The sequence below is a fragment of the Venturia canescens genome, chromosome 11, assembly GCF_019457755.1.
Source record: "Venturia canescens isolate UGA chromosome 11, ASM1945775v1, whole genome shotgun sequence".
NCBI lineage: Eukaryota > Metazoa > Arthropoda > Insecta > Hymenoptera > Ichneumonidae > Venturia > Venturia canescens.
The window spans coordinates 9,024,117-9,046,079 of NC_057431.1; the positions used below are offsets into that span (position 1 = coordinate 9,024,117).

At 38.2% G+C, this 21,963-nt stretch overlaps 1 protein-coding gene, 1 long non-coding RNA gene and 1 other non-coding gene across 4 annotated transcripts; 1 reads left to right on the forward strand and 2 right to left on the reverse strand.

The window, feature by feature from the left end:
- Window positions 1-826: 826 nt before the first annotated feature.
- TRNAP-UGG (transfer RNA proline (anticodon UGG)) lies at window positions 827-898 on the reverse strand. Its single transcript has one exon. It is a non-coding gene; the product is annotated as a tRNA-Pro (tRNA).
- A 690-nt stretch (window positions 899-1,588) lies between these two features.
- Window positions 1,589-20,865, reverse strand: Oatp26F (Organic anion transporting polypeptide 26F). Of its 2 annotated transcripts, XM_043432771.1 has the most exons (13): window positions 20,738-20,865; window positions 19,512-19,576; window positions 11,646-11,916; window positions 8,195-8,363; window positions 7,083-7,227; window positions 6,732-6,909; window positions 6,533-6,635; window positions 4,154-4,275; window positions 3,826-4,086; window positions 3,441-3,642; window positions 3,124-3,271; window positions 2,560-2,954; window positions 1,589-2,075 (listed from the first exon to the last, which is right to left on the reverse strand). In XM_043432771.1, the coding sequence occupies exons 2-13, from the start codon at window positions 19,563-19,565 to the stop codon at window positions 1,835-1,837; spliced, it is 2,289 nt and encodes a 762-aa protein (XP_043288706.1). In that variant the 5' UTR covers window positions 19,566-19,576; window positions 20,738-20,865; the 3' UTR covers window positions 1,589-1,834. The 2 variants fall into 2 exon arrangements, with proteins under 2 accessions (XP_043288706.1, XP_043288707.1); XM_043432772.1 differs by lacking the exons at window positions 19,512-19,576; window positions 20,738-20,865 and adding an exon at window positions 14,244-14,452.
- Window positions 20,201-21,463, forward strand: LOC122418521 (uncharacterized). Its single transcript, XR_006262522.1, has 3 exons — window positions 20,201-20,368; window positions 20,692-21,125; window positions 21,201-21,463. It is a non-coding gene; the product is annotated as an uncharacterized lncRNA (long non-coding RNA).
- Window positions 21,464-21,963: the final 500 nt, after the last annotated feature.

Consider the following 21,963-nt stretch of genomic DNA (forward strand, 5'->3'; position numbering starts at 1 on the left):
AAAGAAAGCAAAGAAAGAATCGCTAGAAAAGCAGCGGCAGCCGCGAAGCAACGGAGGATTTGAACGAATTTAAAGAGATTTTCGGTAACCATCAAATGGAGGTGCATCATTTATATAATTCTTTTGGTAAATTATTTGAGAGGAAATTGAGAGAGTGTGAATCAGTGGCTATCGCGCTGTGAGTGGGAGAGAGATAGGGTTACAACTTTGTAAATGAAATTCTTCGACACGGTTTGACCGCTTGCAGAAAGCCCCTGTCAGCGAATTTTCTTCGCCATCGTTTCGCTTCCTCTGGCAGATATTCTTTCCAATGGGTTGAACCGTGTCGAAGGATTTCAATTTCCAAAATTCCAAGTGAGGTTAGGTGACTGATTCGATGCGAATTTCCCGCTCGCGGAGTGTCACACGCGTCACCGTCACTGCGGAAACAGCCCGATCAAAAGTCTAAGAACTTTACTTGACGAAACTCGACAACCAACCAATCGGCGACTCGGAAATAACGCGATACCGAAAGTTTAATGATTCGAAATTAAATTTTGCCTGGTTTTGGTACGAGAATTCGACTTCCGATAAAGTTACATTCGCGGCGGTGGATTTTGGGACAGCGAACGATGAGAAGGTAAAGTCGTTTGGTTCGTTGAGATTCTCTCGTAGTAGAGGTGTGCCTGGAAGACTTCGTTTTCGATAAATTCGTTGCACTGCCTCCGAAATTTTTTTTTGCATTTGATAATTTATTTTCATAAAAAAAGTTTCCACCAATTGGTATAAATGGACAAACAAAAAACTAATTTAACCAAATTTATGACTACGAAAATGAAAAAAAATCGGGCCCCTCCGGGATTTGAACCCGGGACCTCCTGCACCCAAAGCAGGAATCATACCCCTAGACCAAGAGGCCGTTTTCATATATAAATAAGCATGTCGTTAATGAAGTTTGTAAGCAAAAATTGAAATATTTTGCCTCTTCAACGAGAGACTTATCATCCAGACTAAATTTTGAAAAAAATTCACGCTCAATAATGTTTCTCAAATTTACAGGTTCCGTAAAGTATCTTGGAAGAAAAAAAAACCAGGCGGCTGCTCGTAGCATGAGACGAGGACTGAATAAGTGTTTCTACGATGATGAAACCAGGTAAAAAGAATGAAAAACCAAAATGTTTTTGCACGAAATTCTCAAAAAGTGTTTTCGACTGAAAATGTAATTTTCGCAGACTGAATAATTGGAGTCCAAAATTCTAATTGCAGAATTTCTTGCTCCGGTCCTCCAAATTTTCAAACCGAATGATTTGAGAATCGTTGAAAAAAGTTTCCAGCATTCAGGAAACTTACTGCAGGTAACGCAGCGACAAAAACTATTTTCAACGATGCTTTCAAGTCTGCTTTTCGTCCTCTCCAAGAAGACCGTTTTCAAGGGGGTGTCTTCGTCTCCGAAGAATCAAGGAAGATTTCTTGGAACTCCGATCAGCAGGAATGGAGTGAAAAAAATTTGATAATCAACTTCCACAAGAGTAGTTTCCACCAATTTTTATTCTCGTGTGAAGGTAAAAAGTGGGAAAACGTCGGTCTGTCAAAATAACTGGAATATCGCTGTGTTTAAAAACATTCAGTATTTATTTGGTTCCACTACAAATATTCAAAGACTCGAATGAATATTTATCCGCCGAAAAAAATCAATAGAATATGAATTTAGAAAAAACGATGGTATACAAAACTCGATAAAATTCAGCAAGGCTTTGATGTTTCTCAGTCTTATGTTTAATGAAAAGTGAATAACTGGCTATCTAATATGACGATGTCGATGAGGATGAAAAGGAATTTTCTGAGGGGGATTTATTTATTTGTACGATAGGCCAACGATCGTTGGATGAGCGCGCAGTTGGTGATTCGAAGTGGAGTCGTTTTGAGGAGGGAGCGAGTTATCACTGTTGGTGATGGTTGAGATCGATTGTATCGGCTGTTGAGATTGTCTGCCGGAGGTTTTGTCGCTCGTTGTTGGTGGGACGTAGAACCACCAGGCCATAAAGAAGAAGAGCAAAGTAGCAGCTTTCCCGATAAATGCGAGGGCCAGCATGTACCTGTTTTCAAAAAGGTAAGAGCAAAAGCAGTGCTTAATAGTATATTACACACCTAGGGAGGGAAAGTAGACTACTTCAAACCGCGGGCAGAATTGTCACCCGAGCCGAAGGCGAGGGTGATAAGCACGCGGTTTGAGGTGGTCTAATTTCACTCCCGTGGAGTGTATACGATTTTTCTGTCCGACGCAGGTGGAATGCGGCAACTTCGGCCCGCGCAGCGGGCCGAAAGTTGCCACTTTCCGCCCGGAGGGCTGAAAAATCATTTTTTTTCTCCTTGAAAAATTTTGCCAAGTTTTTTAACACGGTTTTCATCGAGCTCGAATAATTTGTCGGCTAATTAAGTTTACGGAGATTTCAAATCGTATTATTCCAGGTTGATTTTCTCCTCGTTGATCCATAATCGTCCATAAGAAGGAAAATATCTTGCTGGGCTCTTTGACAAGCGAGCAGCGGAGCGGAGATGATTAGAAAAGCCACAACTCACCGGCTCATGTATAAATTATCGTAGACGAGGCAGGCGCCCCTGCCGTCCTCGCAACTTTCATGCCAAAGTATGCACGTGTCGTCGATGAGAGCACCAAAAATAATGGGGGCTGGTATGGTGCCCAAAATCCTCACTTTAATCCACTGGATTCCAAGGGCAAACGACCTTTGCTCGTCCCTGACGACCCTCAGAGTTGACGAGAGCGCTGGCATCGTGCATAAAAACGTCATAAACATAATACCGAATGCGAGGACCGCGAAGAGCCACAAGTGGCCGCAGCCACTCGGACAAGTCGTGTTAATGGCCTCGTAAGATGTTATCACGTTAGCCCCAGTCTCTGAGGTGCTCGTCGTGTTCAACGGCGCGGCATCGATGCAGCTACATTCCTCGTACACCTGCGCTCAATAATCACAAGCTCGTTATATCTTTTCCAGTTCTTGTCATTTTTTTATTAATAGAAAAACTCATTTTTCAGCTCGCCAGGACAATTTCTTTGGACTCCACGTTCGAAAGTCTCGTCGGAATTTCATTCGAATAGCTTGCCTGGCTCGTGGAAATACTCACTTTGACGTCATTGATTGTCCTGCCTCGATGACAGCCAGCGTGGCACGGCGAATAGTACGTTATTCCATCGGACCCACAAATTGGATCGAAATCCACGTTGAAACAGCCGCAGGCCTTGTTGCAGGTACTCTCGAGATTCGGAGGGCCGCTAATAAAGCAACGAATTTTATGAAGTTTTTCAAAAGTTATAAATTTATTTTTCAATGAGGACGATCATTTATGTGCGAATGGAATCATTTAATTTATTTACAATTCAGTCAAAAAAAAAAGTCAAAAAGTCAAAAAAAAAAAAAAAACAGAATAATTCACTGGCTGACCTTTGAGTAGCGTGATAGGGAACGGTCAAACCAGCAAACTCCAAGTTTGGACAATTGAGGGCAAAGCACAGAGTAAAAACGACGCAGGCTGCTGTCGCCAGGAGGCAAAATTTCAATATTCCTGAACACGATAAATTCCAACGTTTGACCAAATAGCCGCCCAAAAATGTTCCTCCCCCTCCAGCTGGCACGGTCACCAATCCTGAAAAGAGTAACAAATGAAAATAGCCAATGCCTAAAGTTTGCTTGCAAAAATGTTTTTTGGCTTCGAATGAGTATAAAAAAATGTTGTAGAACTTGAAACCTTTTCTGGCCAATTCTCTCGATTCGTTCGACGTTTCAAGCTGTTGAATAAAACTGAGAAAAAAAAACTGGACATTCTCACCTATTAAAAGAGCTGCAGAGCTCGCGCTGACGGAGAATTGATTTTCAATCAATTTAGGCAAGAACGAAGCGAAGCCGGCAATTAAAAATCCATCGCTCGCACCGGCAAGGTTGAGCATGAAAAAGGCTGGATTTTTCAACAGTTGGGCGAGCTCTTTGGGCATTTGACGAATTTTTGAAAAAGCCTCTTCCGTACCGTTGGAGGAACCGGAAGTTCCTTTATGCGCTTCGGATATTCTGTCTTTCGCCAATTCTTCGGAACCTTATTGACAAATTGATAAGAATAAATTTATCGTTTATTAAAAGCATGAATTATTTTTTTTTCGTACCAGGCAAAATCGCTGGGAATGCGAGAAGAGGAATCGCCACTGCGAAGCAAATAACGGCAGCTGCGAGAAACCCGATCCACCAGGCACCGATCCAAACGTTCGAATCCGGTGTCAGGCCAATTCTGCAAGTAAATGAAACATTTTCAGGTTGAAAAACTTGAGAGAAAGTTATTTAGAGCGAAACCCCATAATTTCTGGTGACGTCCCTTTAATTATCATCTGTCAACGCATCAAATTCAGTTCCAAGTCTCGCTGACAAAGTATTGCGATTCCTCGAATAAAATTTCCAACTCGAATAATGAGAGCGTTCGAGGGGGTTTGCAGAGCTCATGTTAGGCGAGGTTGGGAGTAAAAAAAATGAAAATATATATTCAAGGGACATTTTCATTGACGGTTTAAACGGTCCTCATATTAAGGGGTCGAAAATGAAAATTTTCTCCAAAATATCTAAATATATTTGGACAGGATTTCAGCAGCTCCCGTGTTAAGGGGGCCCCCAGCTCTTTTTATTCCCGAAAAATAAAAAATTCTCGATATTTGAAAAATTTCTTTTTCCTTCTGCTTCCAGGTTCGCCTTTCCGGTTTGACATCCCGAAAACTACGAGAATTATGACTCCATGACACGAATGACCACTTCATAATGGTCCCTGAAGGCGAAGTTGAGCCACCGGCAAACTCAATTTACGAGCTCTTCCCCTTTAACCAAAATCCACTTGGGCAACTTTCCACCCGGATTTAAACTCGATCTATCTGTGTCAGAGCTCTCTAAGATTCATTGACCAACGGAAATCGATTTTCACTACACCACACCGTGAATCATTGCCGTACAGCTTGCAATTTCCAGCGTTTATTCACCTCCCCCCCCCCCCCCCCCTCTCTCTCTCTCTCTCGATGCACGTGGGTTAGTTAAATAGCCACGTTTGAAATGCGTATTTAAAGAGTGTCCCAACCCTAAGTGCTCTTATCGCTGGGTGAAATTGAAAAGTTCATTCGAAACTCGATCATTTTAAGGGGTTCGACTAGAGATTTTCCATGTTGACTAATAATAAAGTTGGTACAGCTAAACACTGAAAAAGGAATTGAATCAGTTTTTTGTGACTTTAATCAAGAGACCCAAATGCGACTTGTTACTTCGATTGGTTCGAATCGGTACCTTCGGTGAGGGTCGATCACTAAAAAAAGCTCATCGAGACTCGAACCAAGTGAAGAAAAGTCAATTTGGGACTCGGTTTGGGTCTCGCGTGTCCACTCAAGTCGAAAGTTATAATTTTGATATTTTTTCATCTGGAACTCGAATTATTTTCATGAAATTTCAAGCGATTCGGTTCTGGCATAGAAAATATGAAATTCCCATAGAAAAAAGGCCTCGCTGGGAATCCCAGAGAAAAAATGTTGGAAAAACTTGAATATTCTGAATTTCCGAGGCATGGGCACTTTGCTTCTACGCTGCATCGCTATTTGCGTGAGTTTTTGGCTCGTTTAATCGTCTCTTTCATCATTCGTTTGTGCAATACGAAAAAATGTGGGAAAAGTTCTCAAAAAATATTATTTTTTTGCATCTCCAACAATCGGCGCATTTGAGAGATTGAAATTGTTGTGATTTGCCAAAACTTTGATAAAAATCCCGAACAAGTTCTTAACAAATTTGTATTTTTCAGGTAGCGAGAGAATTCCGGATGCTGGAACGACCATTTGGACACCGGGGGTATGAAAGCAAAACGAGGAATGCACGAAGAGCGTGGGACAGCACGAGCTCTGCCAACAACCGCGATAAATCCTCCCCAGAATTTAATAAAGTTTCCAACCTAGCGAGAGGCACCACCAGTTTGGAGGAGTGTGTTGTGGGTGTGCTTGTGTTTTAGCGAAGCAGCGATGCATCCGTTGCGGAGCATCTGTTTCGAGGCATGTTTCGAATTACCTGAACCGCGTAAAACCCGAGTACGGCATTAATGAGCGAATGATTTTATCAGCGCTGATAAATCTCGTTAATACCGCGCTGTTGTTGATTACGAATTCGTTAGATCAGAATTACTTTCTTGACGGAAATGTCAAAAGTTCAATCTGCCAAAGTCATGAATTTTATTTGAAAAAAATTATTTTTTTTTCCGTCGAAATTTTGAGAATATTGAATCTGATGAGATTCCAGAATCCCCGCAATTTTTGTCGCTCGTATTTGAGCTATTTTTCATATTTCGTTTTTTCCAAATCCGTTTTTGTTACTTTTAATTGCCGATGAACTAAAATAATTCGTTTCTTCTCGATCCACAAACTTGCATCATTTTGCATTTGGAATTCGTTCTCGTCGATTGTTTCGAAACAATTATTATTATGGATTTATCTGAAAAACTAAAGAAAAAAAATAACGAGAAATTCACTCACGTTGCAGGATCGACGACGGGGAAATCGGTGTAGATTTTCAACAGTTCTCCACCGATGACGTAGCCCATTGCAGGCCCGATGACAGCCATCGTGTAATAAATGCCTTGAAGAGAAGAAAATTGCAGAGAAAAATTGAAAGAGAAAACTCGAAAAAATTCAATAACGAAAAAAATGAATTTTTTCCAACGCTTTAAATTACCCAAGTAAACGGAGGACATTTTTTTCGAGACGTTTTCATCGATGTAGGTTACACCGAGGGTGAAAAATGGGGCTGCACCGGCGCCTTGGAGGAGTTGTGCAACGAGGAAGATCGCAAGATAAAGGCCACTGTAGGGCTCAACGTCATTGTGCTCGGTATTAAGGCCGTCGCAAGAGTGCTGAAAAAATTCCAAATTTCGACGATAACGATCGATAATTCAATTCTCGAATTATTTCAAGCTCTAAGGCTCTCTGGGAGTGAATTTGCTTCCCTAAATGTGCTTGTCTCGAGTCTCGATTCCGACGCCAAGCTTTCATTCGTTTTTTTTCTCTGATCCGATGTTTATCTCACCGAGTTTGTGGAGTAGCTCGAATTAGTGAAATCCTGACACACGTTTTCGGATCGTTCGCCACCTCTGTAGGTTCCGGCCAAATAATGCGGCGACGCGAAAACCAAGCTTCCGAGACCCAAGGCAACGACTCCTGCTCCGATGTATCTTGTTTGTCGGAAATTTACCGAAGCGTGGGGATCAAAGATTGATTAGTTTTCTATACTAATTATAATGAACCTTTTCAAGGTGGATTGGTGACGGCTACGTGATCTTTCCACCGACTATATTTTTCGAAAGTTTCAAAAGACGAAACATTGAAATAATCATTTTATTATCATTTTAATAATATTTTTAAAATATAGTCTGTAGAGAACCAACATTTTCATACAATTTTTATTATTTAAAAAATCGTTTGAAGAGTTCATTTTGACGAGCGTGGTGCAATTTTATTTGTTACGAAGTGAGTTTACTGTCCAAAGTAGTATTACGGTGGAGGACAATGAAAAAATGAACGATAAAAAAAGTTAACCGGTATAAAAATGATCGTTTTGTAAAAACTGACAAAAAAAACGTGGCGAAGCAAACGAACGACAAAATATGACCGAAAGGTCGAACTGACGTTACGCGTGAACGCGAATTGAATGCAGCGTTGTAAAAAGTTACCAATCCATTTGACGTGTAATCCGAATGATTTCTCCTCAGATATTTTAAAATATTTCAGCTAATTTTCAATGGTAACGTTAAAAAAGTAAAATACTCGTTTATTCTTAAATACCCACGAAATACAAGGATCGATTTTGTTTTTGCAAAATCTTGGATGCGACTAATGAAAAAATTCAATAACTTTTCATGCGTGTACGACTTCGATGTGCCGGAGTGACGATAGTGTCAGAGAAGAGTCGATATTCAATAATTTGTTGCTAAACTGTACACGCGGTAACTAGTGTAGTGGACAAAGTATCGTGTAATCTTGAATGGCGAATATTCGCCCACCGACCTCAATTTCAAATTAGCCATTGTAAAAGTAAATTTTCTTCCCATTGGGCCCCAGTTTCGGTGGGATTAATCGAGTATTTTAAATTTAGTCTCATCGTTAAAGGCTCCCTTTTCGAAAGTATTTCAATCCACTCACCTTGGTTTCGATGCTTTCGACCGCCCTCCCAAATAGCTAACTGGGACGAGAAGAAAAAAACTGGCAATGTCATAGCCCCCAGCGATGAGTCCAGTTTGCGAGGACCTGAGACCAAACCTCTTTTCTATCGTCGTTATAACGACATTTATAAATCCATTGACCACCATTCCTGTAACATGGCAAATTATCATTTGCAGAACATTCAGCCCGGGGTTTAGGTTTGAAAAGAGTCTCCCCCAGGGGTGGGGACTTTCGCCCCAAAAGGGGCAACTCCTGGGGGAAAATTCCAATGCCAATGACATTCGATCATTATCATTTGTTCCTATTCCAATGAAAAAGAGTTGGCAAAAAAACAGAACGAAACCAATATTCTTTTGAGTCCTCGCATTCGGTAGCGTTGACGCAACGTTTTTTTTTGCAATCCAATTAGGGTATGACTGGATGGGGATGGCTCGACCAAAAATTGTATCTCATTGGAACTTCCGTACTTCCTGATGGAATAAAAATCTGAAAAAATTCAACAGCATTTGGAAAACAATAATCTTCCGGTTACCTATTGTTTTTTTTTACGAATCAAATGTGTGTATTTTTCCGAATGCTTAATTTTTTCCGAATTTTCGTCGATTTTCGAAATTTATTGAAAAAATTTTGATGAAATATTTTTAAAAATTTGAATTTTCGATATGTTTTACAAGACATATTTACCATCAGTTTTGAAAAGTCTCAAGGTAACTCCATCAAAAATGTACGAATAGAGCCACTGACAAAAATTTAAAAAACGGAATTTCAAAAATCCACGAAAATTCGTCAAAAAATCATGAGCATTCAGAGAAATGAGCACACTCGATTCGTAAAAAAAAGAACAAGGCTTTGCTGTAAAATTGTTAAAAAATTATTTATTTAAACAACTTATCAATAACTTTTGGGCAATGTTGTTATCGATAATTGCAGTTGTTCAGAACTTTCCAAGCGTTGCTCAATTTTTTCAGATGTTTTATCGCATCACGAAGTACGGAAATTCCGATCAGGTACAATTTATTTATCGGCTGGGCCATCCATCTCCAGTAATACCTTAAAAATGAAATTCGCATTGCTCCAAACGAGTGAATTTTTCACTTTCCTTTCTCATCCGGCGTGTAAGAGCGTGGGGGGGGGTCAGTGACTCATGATTTTCCCACGAGTGGACCCTTTACTCAATTACAGCCCACAATGAAAGCTCTGCTTCTGTATGCGGAGAGTGAAAAAAAGACCAACTCTCGCGATCTCTAGCCCGTTCACGTTCTGACGTAGAATCGGGCTCCATTGTTCATTAATTTGTTTAATTTATCAACCGTCTCTCTCTCTCTCACGCTTCTCGCTCGAGGAACCGTGGCGCTCGTCGCGCTCGCGTGGCTCGTTCATTAATCTCGGTCTCTTCTGCTGTGAACTCTTCCTCGCTCACAAATAACAACTCCCGCGGGTGCGTTCGTTCTTCTTCACCTTTCACCGCTTGCCCAAGATAAATGTTTGGCGCCTTACGCGCAGTTCCACCCCCCCGGCGAATTTTCATTGTAAATTTAATTATTATCGACGAATCTCCGTAGAAAAGTCCCGAACCCCGAGCCTCTGGGACAAAAACCGAATACAAAGAGCGTGGCGCGCAGTGACATGCGGAGGCGAGTGTCCCAGGCCCGGAAATGAGCAGCTCGAACGCTGCCTCAGAAACTTAAGGAAGTTGAGGCTGTACAGTAGTCATTTTTTTTACCCAAAAGTGATGACCTGTACCTTTGAAAAGTTAGGCCAGTTTACAGTTTGGCAATGTTGCGTACACTTTAATTAAAGAAAAGTTGGGGAAAAAAAGAGGAAAAACTGGTGAAAGCTCAGTCGAAAACACGAACAGTGACGATCCTAACCTCAAAAAACTGCCGGAAAACAGATTATTATTAATATAATCTCAGCAAATCTCCTAATAAATCTGAAAAAAATTGACATTATTCGGCAAGCCTTGCTCATGTTGCCCAAAAAAGCTTCATATTTTTAGCATCATTTTTAACGGAGATATCACCGAATGTGTCTTGACTTCCATAAGATTACATGTTATTTGGGCCAAATTGTTATTGATTTTTCTCAGCAACGACGCTCCTAAACTGTCTGAAAATTTAACTGATTTTTTTTTACACTTCACTTTATAAGATGCAATCGGTTTAAAAGCGGTGACATCATTTTCGTTCTAATGCCTCAACTTCCTTAATAATACTCTCAGCCCTGGAAAGCTTAATTTGAGGAAATAAAGTTCGATGATACGGAATTGAGGTCGGGGGCGAAATCTCGGCCCCGACCCCTAAAAGGAGGAGAGTTCGGTAGCTCTCTCCTACCGGTAAATTCCATTTCCGGTTATCGGCTTCGCAGCCTCTCGAGTCTCTTATTTGCTTCGTGTACACGCACAAAGTACGACATTGCTTCGTACGTGTGCTTCAAGAGCATTGCTACGCGGAGACCCTTCTCTCCCTCTCGCTCTTTCTCTCTCCAGTCGTTTGCAGCTGGTGTGCTTGAAAGCTTCGAAATTGCATTTCGATGGGTTTTCACCCCCCCCCCCCCCCCCCCTCCCCCCCCCGACTCCTTTTTCCCTTGTCCTTTACGCTTCTCTTTCTCTCCTGTTGCTCCCGATGCCCCCTCGCGTATTCTCCTTTCTCGACGTTTGACAGATCGGTATACCGTCGTTTAAACCCCCTGCTTGGGCATGAACCCTCCCCCATAGCGCCCCGCACCCTGGCGGCACCTTTTGGCGATAAATCGTCAAAGTATATTCCGTACGGGTAATTAGACAAAAACATTTGGTGGCGAAACGATTTAATCATTTTCATTGGTTTTTAATTTACATTAAAATTTTATTTTTCGCCGAAAAGTGATAATTATCGTTGAAATTGACAGTGATCGGGGACTGATTAAACGAAATGATGGGGAATTGATAAAAAATCGTTGAAATGAGCAATAAAATAGGCGGAATTTGAGTGAATATGTGTAATATGATGAATATTCAATTTTTTAATGTAATATCAATGAATATATTCAATTTGTAGAGTTGAAAAAAAAGGTTTGATTGTAAAATTCTTTTTTTCGAGGAAAAATGTAGCTTGAGAGTAAGTGAATTTTTTTGAATTTTGCGACAATACAGAATTGACACTTGACACATTTCTTGTATGATATTTTCAGTGATCCAATCGTTCCGTTATCGACTCGAATATTAAGTGAACTGTCGTTGATAATGCGAGAGGTGAAAATTGAATTTAATCGCTAAATGTGCTGCGATATCTGTGCAAATGTTTGCTGAGCTTCGCAATTGCGATGAGAAGAATGGTGATAATGGAATTATTTGACGTTTGACGACGACAGCGGAACGCGAAGGATCGGACGCTCGATAAGATCTTCGAGGGTGAAAAAAATCGGGGAATTGAAAGTAAATAAAAATTACCTTGCATCGCCCCTGCCCAACAAAGCCAAAACAGGGCCCATTTTGCGGTGCGAAACTTTTGCAGGTAAGAAGGTCTGAACCAGAGCCAACCGCATTTCGCTGCCCGCTCGTCGGCCTCGACCTCGACCTCGTCGATGCTTTCCCTCCGCTGCTGATTCTTACGATAAGCCTGATCCGTAATTACTGTCTTTTTACCTATTTCCGTCTCGTCCGGATGCAACTGCAGCTCCGGAAGTTGACTCGGTAGGCCCCCCACCTCACCCAAAACCGGCTGAAATGTTCAACGTTTTTTTTCCTACTCGTTTATCCAGGCACGATTATAAAAGTCTGAATAATTAGAAATTCATCAAATTTTGTGACAATCTTGCTCAACGTCGAGTGCGAAAACACTATTTTTTATCAAAATTTTATTCCGCTTAGTTATCGAGTAATCACGCATTAAGGTATAACCGGATGGATAGCTCGACGAAAAATTATATCTCTAAAAATAATAATATTGCCCGAAAGTAAATAACAAATTAGTTAAACAATTAATTATTCAATAATTTTGGGGTGACCTGTTGTTTTTTTTTACGAATCAAATGTGTGGGTTTTTCCGAATGCTCGTGTGAATTTTTTCCGAATTTTCGCGGATTTTTGAAACTTATTGAAAAAATTTTTTTTAATTTGAATTTTCGATATGTTTTACAAGATATATTTACCGTCGGTTTTGAAAAGTCTCAAGGTAACTGGATCAAAAATGCACAAATAGAGCCACTGACAAAAATTTAAAAAACGGAATTTCAAAAATCCACGAAAATTCGGAAAAAATCGTGAGCATTCAGAAAAATGAGCACATTCGATTCGTAAAAAAAAAAAACAAGGGTTTACTGTAAAGTTGTTAAAAAATTATTTTATTCAACAATTTATTAATAACTTTTGGGCAATATTATTATTGATAATTGCAGTTATTCAGAACTTTCCAAATGTTGCTCAATTTATTCAAATTTTTATTGCATCACGAAGTACGGAAATTCCGATCAGGTACGATTTATCGGCTGGGCTATACATCCAGTACTACCTTAAAGCAGATTTCTTATGCCCGGAATGTATGGCTATATATAAGGAAACGCTATGCTTGTACACGTGAACTTTAGTGATCAATCACTCGATAACTGTACAGAATAAAAATCTTTAAAAATTTGTATTCTCAAATTTGGCACTAAAGAATATGTTGACCAAATTTTATAAAATTTTTATAATTTTGAAATTTTATCCCGTGAATATGCCACGCTCCCTTTAAGGAGGGTGGCTACACTCGTCAAAATGATAAGAAATTGATCAAATTTGGTGATAATGTTCTTCAACGTCAAGTGCGAAGACAGCATTTTTTTCAAAATTTTCTTCTGCTTAGTTATCGAGTAATTACGCATTAAGGATATATTGCACAGGCGATACAATGTTGCCATGCTGAACCATGCTAAAAACATCAAAATATTCAAAATGATCAGAATTTTATAAAATTTGGTGAACATATTTTTTAGTGACAAATTTGACAATACAAATTTTTTAAGATTTTTCTTCTGTACAGTTATCGAGTAATTGATCACTAAAGTTCACGTGTATAAGCATAGCGTTTCCATATATATAGGTATACATTCCGGGCATAAGAAATCTGCTTTAATGCGTAATTACTCGATAACAAAACAGAAGAAAATTTTGAAAAAATTTGTGTTTTCGCACTTGATGTTGAAGAACATTATCACCAAATTTGATCAATTTCTAATTATTTCGACTTTTGTATCATTCACCCTTAAAGCAGATTTCTTATGCCCTAAATGTATACCTATATATATGGAAACGCTATGCTTATACACTTGAACTTTAGTGATCAATTACTCGTTAACTGTACAGAAGAAAAATCTTTAAAAATTTGTATTGCCAAATTTGGCCCTAAAGAATATGTTCACCAAATTTTATAAAATTCTTATCATTTTGAAATTTTTAATGTATTTAACATGGTTTAGCATGGCAACATTGTATGGTCGGTAGCCACCCTCCTTAAGGTCGCACGCTCGCCACAGGCTGGTGCAAATTTGCACTCGGACTTTTCTACACTATTTATTTCACCGTTCAACGTATGGAATTGATCTTACAACGGGACTTTTTCGGGGTAACAATTGCTCAGTAATCGATTGCGACGATGAAAAAAATTGAAAAGTCAACTTTTGTTACAGAAAAATGGGCAAATTGAAAAAAGGCGTTTGAGAAGCTTGTTTTTTATTTTCGTCGCTGCAAATTTGCACCAGTATGCGCTGTCTACGTCCCTCAACATTCTTGTGAAAACGAAGAAAATTAGTGCGGTCCCAGCGAAAGATGAGAATTTCATAAATTTCATCCTTCCAGCCTGAGAAAAATGAAATTTCACGCACTCCCAAATTTCAAGTCTCGTCAAAAGTCAACATTTATCAAAAATTCAAAAGCCAACAATTGCACTAATGAGAATGATTTAAAAGAAGGAATTATCGTCGGCGCAAAAGCGCCTCGACCCAGCAAAACAGCAGCGGCAAAAATGAACGAATTTTCATTTATTATTTCTCTCCCGACGTTCAAACTTACACGGACGACGAACTTGTCACGCATATTTCGATGATTTCAGAGTTTCATATCCAAACGGTATTAAGGCTAAATCACTCAACAATTCCGATCGAGGGCGATATCAGAGTCCGAAAATTCCGAAGGGTCTGTTAAGCCAGAAAAGTGCGTCAAGGGGACGGACGGACCTCGCGAGAGCGCGTGTCGCACGCGACTGAGGAATTAAACAGTGAGCCGCGGTGAAGTGAGAATTCGAGTTTACCAGCCGCGTCGGGGCGAGCGGGGCGACCACGCCGCACTGTTATTTTGTTTTATTATTTCCCCTTCTACTGCGAGGAGCCGCGTATACAGAGCGCGTAGCGCAAACATTGCTTGGAGGACCGATTCTACTAGACGGAATGTGCGCTCGTGTGCGTCCGGATTCAGTCTCAAACGCGTCTCGCACGCCCCCGCACCAGCCGTATCACTCTGCATCTGACATCTCCCCCCCCGACGCCCCCTTAATCTTCATTGAATCCTTTTATTTCGTTACATTTTATTCTAGCCTCGATACGGTGGCCAAAAAATTTTGAGAAATAAAATAAAATTGTTATTCCCTGGAAGTGACGAGACGTAGAAAAATCCCTGCCCGTTTCCGGACCGCATCACGAAAATGGTAAAAAAAAAACATTTTCATCCGAAAAATATCGCTCGAAAAGATATTTTTCAAATAAATTCATTTAACATTAAAAATAATTATAATTAAACAAACAAATGAATTTGAAAAGAAACTTATCATTTTATTCTGAGGGATAAGCAAAACTGAGTGAATTGAAAAATTTACCGTGCAAGTTACGTGCAGCACTAAAATTTATTATATCAATTCGAGGCCAGCAAGTATTTATTGGTAATTCGGGGTATAAGACGACTCGAGGGGACGTGAAAATTTTCAAAGCTTTTCATCTCCTCGAAGATATAACGAAAGTTGAACAAATTTGATGAAAAAATAGTGAAATTGTACGGAAATTAATATTGGGCAGAAAGTACGAAAAGAACGAGTAAGGAAAACGCCAACCGGAAATGCTGAAGTATTTGATGACGATTGCGGCCTTGAAAGTCGTACAGTTTTCCGAAAACGTGAAATAGTAAATGCCGAAACATTGAAGAAATGAAAATAGTTTAACCCCACAAAAGTATCCAACTAAAGGGCAAAACGTGGGGGAAAAAAAGAAAAAAGCATCGATCACAGAAATTTGGTTCTCGTTTCGCGAAAATGAGAATTTCACTTTTAGGGCTGTCGAGTTTTGAGCTCGGTGAGTTTTCTTCCCAGGAGGATCGGTTCGACTTGTTGAGTCAGAGCCACGCGCGGGCACACACACGACTCGGGAAGTAAGACATTGAAATTAATCTTATCTAAAATGTGTTGCGATTGATTCTGCCTCGGGAAAATATTGTCAGACTTTTCGAGTCTGAGCCTTGGAATTTTCCAAGTCCCTAATCGCGACTCTCTTATTCTCGCGGGGAATAAAAGGCTCGGGGAAAAAATGGTCTCGGCGGACTTGATAGACGATTACGACGACGAGGACGACGCTGTAGGGGAACTGAAAATGATGGACGACGCGTGGACCGTTTTTATTTTTCGCCGTGGGTGGCCACCACCGTCGCTCCTTTTCCCCTGCCACAATTAACACAATTACTTTTCGTCACAGACTCTCTCAACAATTTTTTTCCTCTTTCATACCGATGGAGATCAACGGCCTCCGGAAATAATGCGTAACAACGTGAGATCCGTGCGGGCTCCTTCCCGGACAACTTCTTTTCCGAACAATGGAACCAAAATTTATGCTCATTTGGGCCCAGGGAACCGAGCAAACTCGACCGAATACGACGAATCTTTCACGAGACCAAACATCATCGTTCAAACTATGTTTCATGTTTTACGAAATTTCCGTCTACAAATAAAAAAACTCACTATATCGATAAACGATTTTAAAAAATTTAATTAAGGAGTTTCGGTACAGGCGATACAATGTTGCCATGCTAAACCATGCTAAAAACATAAAAAATTTCAAAAAGTTTAGAATTTTATAAAATTTGGTGAACATATTCTTTAGTGCCAAATTTGACAATACTAATTTTTTAAGATTTTTCTTCTACACAGTTATCGAGTAATTGATCACTAAAGTTCACGTGTATATAAGCATAGCGTTTCCATATATATAGGTATACATTCCGGGCATAAGAAATCTGCTTTAATGTGTAATTACTCGACAACTAAGTAGAAGAAAATTTTGAAAAAATTTGTGTTTTCGCACTTGATGTTGAAGAACATTATTGCCAAATTTGATCAATTTCTTAATATTTTGACTTCTGTACCGAAACTCCTTAATCAATTTTATTTTGCATTTCATTGTTATTCTTTTATTTTTCATTCAAATTATTTCAATTAATTTTAATTTCATTAAACAATAATAGATTTTAATTAAAGAGTTTTAATTAAGAAAAAAAAAATGTTAACGATAACATTTTTTTTCTTCCATTCGTTTTTTTTTTTTGGAGATTTAAAAAAATTTAATTGATCAATTTTATTTTGCACTTCATTGTTATTCTTTTATTTTTCATTCAAATTATTTCAATTAATTTTAATTTCATTAAACAATAATAGATTTTAATTAAAGAGTTTTAATTAAGAAAAAAAAAATGTTAACGATAACATTTTTTTTCTTCCATTCGTTTTTTTTTTTTGGAGATTTTAAAAAATTTAATTGATCAATTTTATTTTGCACTTCATTGTTATTCTTTTATTTTTCATTCAAATTATTTCAATTAATTTTAATTTCATTAAACAATAATAGATTTTAATTAAAGAGTTTTAATTAAGAAAAAAAAATGTTAACGATAACATTTTTTTTCTTCCATTCGTTTTTTTTTTTTGGAGATTTAAAAAAATTTAATTGATCAATTTTATTTTGCACTTCATTGTTATTCTTTTATTTTTCATTCAAATTATTTCAATTAATTTTAATTTCATTAAATAATAATAGATTTTAATTAAAGAATTTTAATTAAGAAAAAAAAAATGTTAACGATAACATTTGTTTTCTTCCATTCGTTTTTTTTTTTTTTTTTTTTTTTTTAATGTTCCTATCTGAAAATTTATTCGTTTAGGCATCTAGTGTGAGAATATAATTTATTCGCAGCTGGATTAAGTTGGTAGATAATAAGCCACGGACGAAGCCCGCGAGCACATCTAGCAAACAACAAAAATAGCAAGCTGCTGAGAATCCATTATCTCAAATTGCGATAAACATTTTCATCAAACGGGTCAAGGATTTTGTAAGTGTGTGAAAGAAAAAGTCATGATTTTTAACGTTGGGTCGGTCAGACCCGGCATGATTATTCGCAGCGACACCGACTGTTGGGTCTACGAGACCCAGAGAGCGAGGTTTTCCACACTGAGAATAACCTGATTCCACGTATTTTCCTTAAAATTTGAAATAAAATGAGAGCTTGAAAATACCAAGAACGGCTGCTGTTCCAACAGGACGTGACTCTCATACGAACGCGTGATGGTTGCACGATCCTCGCAGATTATGGGTTACGTGCTCGCGTAACCTCTACCTGCCTTAAGGCCGCGCGAAGCACGTTGTTGGTAACGCCGATTGGAGCGCATTCGACTGGAAAAATAATGCAATGGCACACGCACCAGAGCGATACGATCGGAAGCAGGCATATTCCAAGTCTTTTTTCAGCATCATTGTAACGGGGATTAAATAAAAGTTTGTACATTTCCGGAAAACGGAAGGTTATAAAATAAGGCGGTCTATCAATTGTTCAGTCGGTAAAAATCCTGCTGCACGGTTTATTCCGGGCAGCTTATTAATATATATTCGAAAGAAAATATGTCGAGTTACACGACGCTATTCTCATTTAAGGAAGTTGAGGCTGTACAGTCATTTTTTTTACCCAAAAGTGATGACCTGTACCTTTGAAAAGTTAGGCCAGTTTACAGTTTGGCAATGTTGCGTACACTTTAAAGAAAAGTTGGGGAAAAAAAGACGAAAAACCGGTGAAAGCTCAGTCGAAAACACGAACAGTGACGAGCCTAGCCTCAAAAAACTACACGGAAAACAGATTATTATTAATATAATCTCAGCAAATCTCCTAATAAATCTGAAAAAAATTGACATTATTCGGCAAGCCTTGCTCATGTTGCCCAAAAAATTTCATATTTTTAGCATCATTTTCAACGGAGATATCACCGAATGTGTCTTGACTTCCATAAGATTACATGTTATTTGGCCCAAATTGTTATTGATTTTTCTCAGCAACGATGCTCCTAAACTGTCTGAAAATTTAACTGATTTTTTTTTACACTTCACTTTATAAGATGCAATCGGTTTAAAAGCGATGACATCATTTTCATTCTAATGCCTCAACTTCCTTAATCAAAAAATAAAGTCTAACTCACATTTTTATCAAAATATTAAGGATGATGAGAATATTTTTATGATGAGAATGTAAGAAAATGCTTTTGAAAAATATCCTAAAAGATCAAATTTGTACCTCAACTTGACTAATTATAATGATTGAGTCGGTACCGATGACACTTTGAATACACATAACCTAGGCAACATTTTTACTGTGCGACAGAAGGTTACCGGCAGTCAACGTAATTACTGACGCGTCCTCTTTCGACGCGTCAAAAACTCAGGTTTTTTCATGTTTTCTTTCTTAAAAGCCCCGTTAGGTAATGTTTTTTTTTTTTTAATTAAGGGCATCTGCCGTGATAAATTTTCTTCGCGACATAAACTTTTCTGAAGCTCGAACACCGTACTATTTTTTCACAATTAATATATTATTTCGAGTTCTCCCAAAGGGTAGCCCGTTAAAAACTCAAAATTGTAAATGAAATAATTGAAAATTTTGCCCCCGTAAAAGATCCTGAAACTGTGCTTATCGTTGTCAGGGGACCTTAAACTATCATTTACCGCAAAAAAGTGGACGTTCGCACCGTACTCTGTAGAAATGGCAAAATTAAACGACCTCCAATTTTGCACACGTGCTTTTTAGAGTTCAACTGTGAAATAGTGCTTTTTCTCTAACCTATATCACCATTTTTTATTTTTATTTATTTGAGTATAGAAAGATGGGGCCTGTGGAGTTATTTTCTATGCGTAAAAGTAGAAAAATGTGAATTTTTCAAAGCGCTTTGTGACATAACCTTAAAACACTAAGAATCGGAAGTCCGATCCGACAGACCGGAAATTATTGTAACGATACGGAAAATAAATGACGTAATTTCAGTCTTACCAACATTTCGATTGCCGGCGATAAATAATTGAGACTTTCGACACCAGATGTCATCTTGTCTTTTCCTGTAATAATATGGAACTCTAATAATATGTCATTATCACTGATATACGAAACACTGTTGTTGGGACGCTACTACCAAAAGAGAAAGAGAAAAAAACGACTCGTTTCAGGATTTTACTCTTTACTTTCATATGCACGTCTTTCATTTCACAATGCTAAGACGAGGGACTTTGGATGGTTACGAATCAGCTACAATAGCTGTCAGTAATAATGACGATAACGCCCTCTACATGCGTGTACACGCAATTTTTACACAAGGCATTTCGAGTCAAAGTTTTGAAAAATCGTCACTTTAAAAGCATACTTTACAACAGCTTTTATCTTCGTTTTTCAAATATTTAAAAATTCATGGCTCGAAAAGACAAGAATTTTTGCAAGTACGACATTTTTTTCGACCCATTTTTTTTCTTCGTGTTTATCCGTTTTTCAAATTCCCGCAATCCTTCAGAATCTTACGAACCAGAAAATATTAGGTATCTTACAAATGCCTATTTTTCAAAAATTGATTTTTTTTTTCAATTTTTTATCATTAATATAAATATTTTAAAATAATTTTTTTAAATAAAATTAAATGTTATAAAATTGAAAAAAAAATGAAAATTTTGAAGATATTCGTGCTAGTGGAATTTGATTAAGACCTTGGAATGGACATTTCACTCGAAACGCCTCACACAATATTCCAGGCGTATATATTATATTATATTAGTATTATAGGATGTGTTACGAGTTGTGTGCGAGAAGCGACGGTAGAATGCAAAGTCTAACAGGATAATGGACGTCGCGGTTGAATTATTGTACGTATCAGCTGGTAAAATAACTCGAGAGTCAAGTGCCAACGATCTAATTATTTTAAGAGGTTTATCCGATTCGAAAAAAAACGAAATAACATTTTTTAATTAAAAAACAGTGTAGCCCCGACGAAACCTGCGTCGATGGCTGAATTACAATTAACAAAATGTCGATGTGCCTGACGTTTCTTCAGACAAACGTTTTAACGAAAATTCCTAGAATATTTTTATCGTTTTTCCCCACTTTTTTATTGTTTATGTTTCTCAATGCAAAAAATAGCGAAATTATTATTTTAATAGACTAAAATAAACGAATTTGACATTCCTAGGGTCCCATGGACCCAAGGACGCGGAGGAGGAACAAACTCCACTGACCTGCACTTCAGCCTCGAAAAATCAGCGGAAAAACTCATTTTTCATAATCCATCGTTTAGGTTATGAATAATAAAACGACCGCGTATTATGCTACTAGAAAAATTCATCGAAAAATACTTTTGTATTAACAAAATAAATGGAATTCAACCAACCGGAAACCTCCGGGAAAATAAAAAATTGAAACGTTACAAAACACTTTTATTCTCGGTGGAATAATGAAATGCAACTGAAAGCTTAAAAGCGAGTTTCGAAGTACTATTTGAAATTTTTCTACAGTGCGAGTACGATTGTTATAAACTCTACACGAATCACGTAAGGGGGGCGCCACCTGCTGGATCAAATGGCCACCTATCGAGATTTTATTTACCTCCAAACGATGCGGTTTCAGGTTAGCCTTCGCTTCTCATGTTCTTATTTTAATTTATTTTTTTCAATTTCGAAATAATTTTATCTATTTTTTTAGTTACTCTACAACTCTCGGAGTTGTAATTCCATGAAATACTCGATTTGGATAATTCTTCAGGAATGTAGGAAGCTCGAATATAGAGAGATGAAGATGACTAAACGAAAGATATTTTTCTTAGAATTGAAGAAAAAATAGAAAATTGCGAACGAGGAATCGATGGCTGGAATAATTTTGACGTGGGTTTTTCCTCCTGGGAAAAATGCGAGAAAAAATAATCTTCGTTTTCCTCACATTGATGGGACTTCCCTAACAAGAACGAATAAAATGAAAACTAAATTTGATATAAAAGAACAAGATACAAAATCAGTCCCTGGGCGAAGGTTTCTTCACTGAGATCAACTGCGAAGCGATAAAAACAAGTTGAAAGGTCATTAGGAGCTGATACGTTATTGGTTGCAAAATCGATACGGATGCGAGGAAAAAGTGAGCGACGATGCAAGACGATGAACGTAAAAGAAACGTGAGCATACTCGAAGATGACTAAGAAAAGTGGCTATATGTGCACAAATATTTATATAGAGGGTGTCTTCGCTCCACTGATGATCCTTGTGAACGCAAACCCACGCCCAGATGACGAGTCAAAAATTCTAGAACGATTTCCCATAGGTTCTTCCCCGTAGTAACTTTCTTGATGATCGCCATTAGCGACTGTGAGCGATGAACGGGTCCAGCGTCTAAACGGTGATAGATAGAGCAAAAGTGTATCTGACCTTTTATTTAGAGCATGAAATTTCCCAAAAAAAAGTTCTTGGAAACGTTT

Coding starts and splice junctions, on each gene's coding strand:
- Oatp26F (XM_043432771.1), bottom strand. CDS start 19,565: ATGACATCTGGTGTCGAAAGTCTCAATTATTTATCGCCGGCAATCGAA. Junction 6,636..6,731: donor AATGTCCTCCGTTTACTTGG/GTAATTTAAAGC, acceptor CTTCTCTTCAAG/GCATTTATTACACGATGGCT. Junction 2,076..2,559: donor GATAATTTATACATGAGCCG/GTGAGTTGTGGC, acceptor TTTTGAAAACAG/GTACATGCTGGCCCTCGCAT.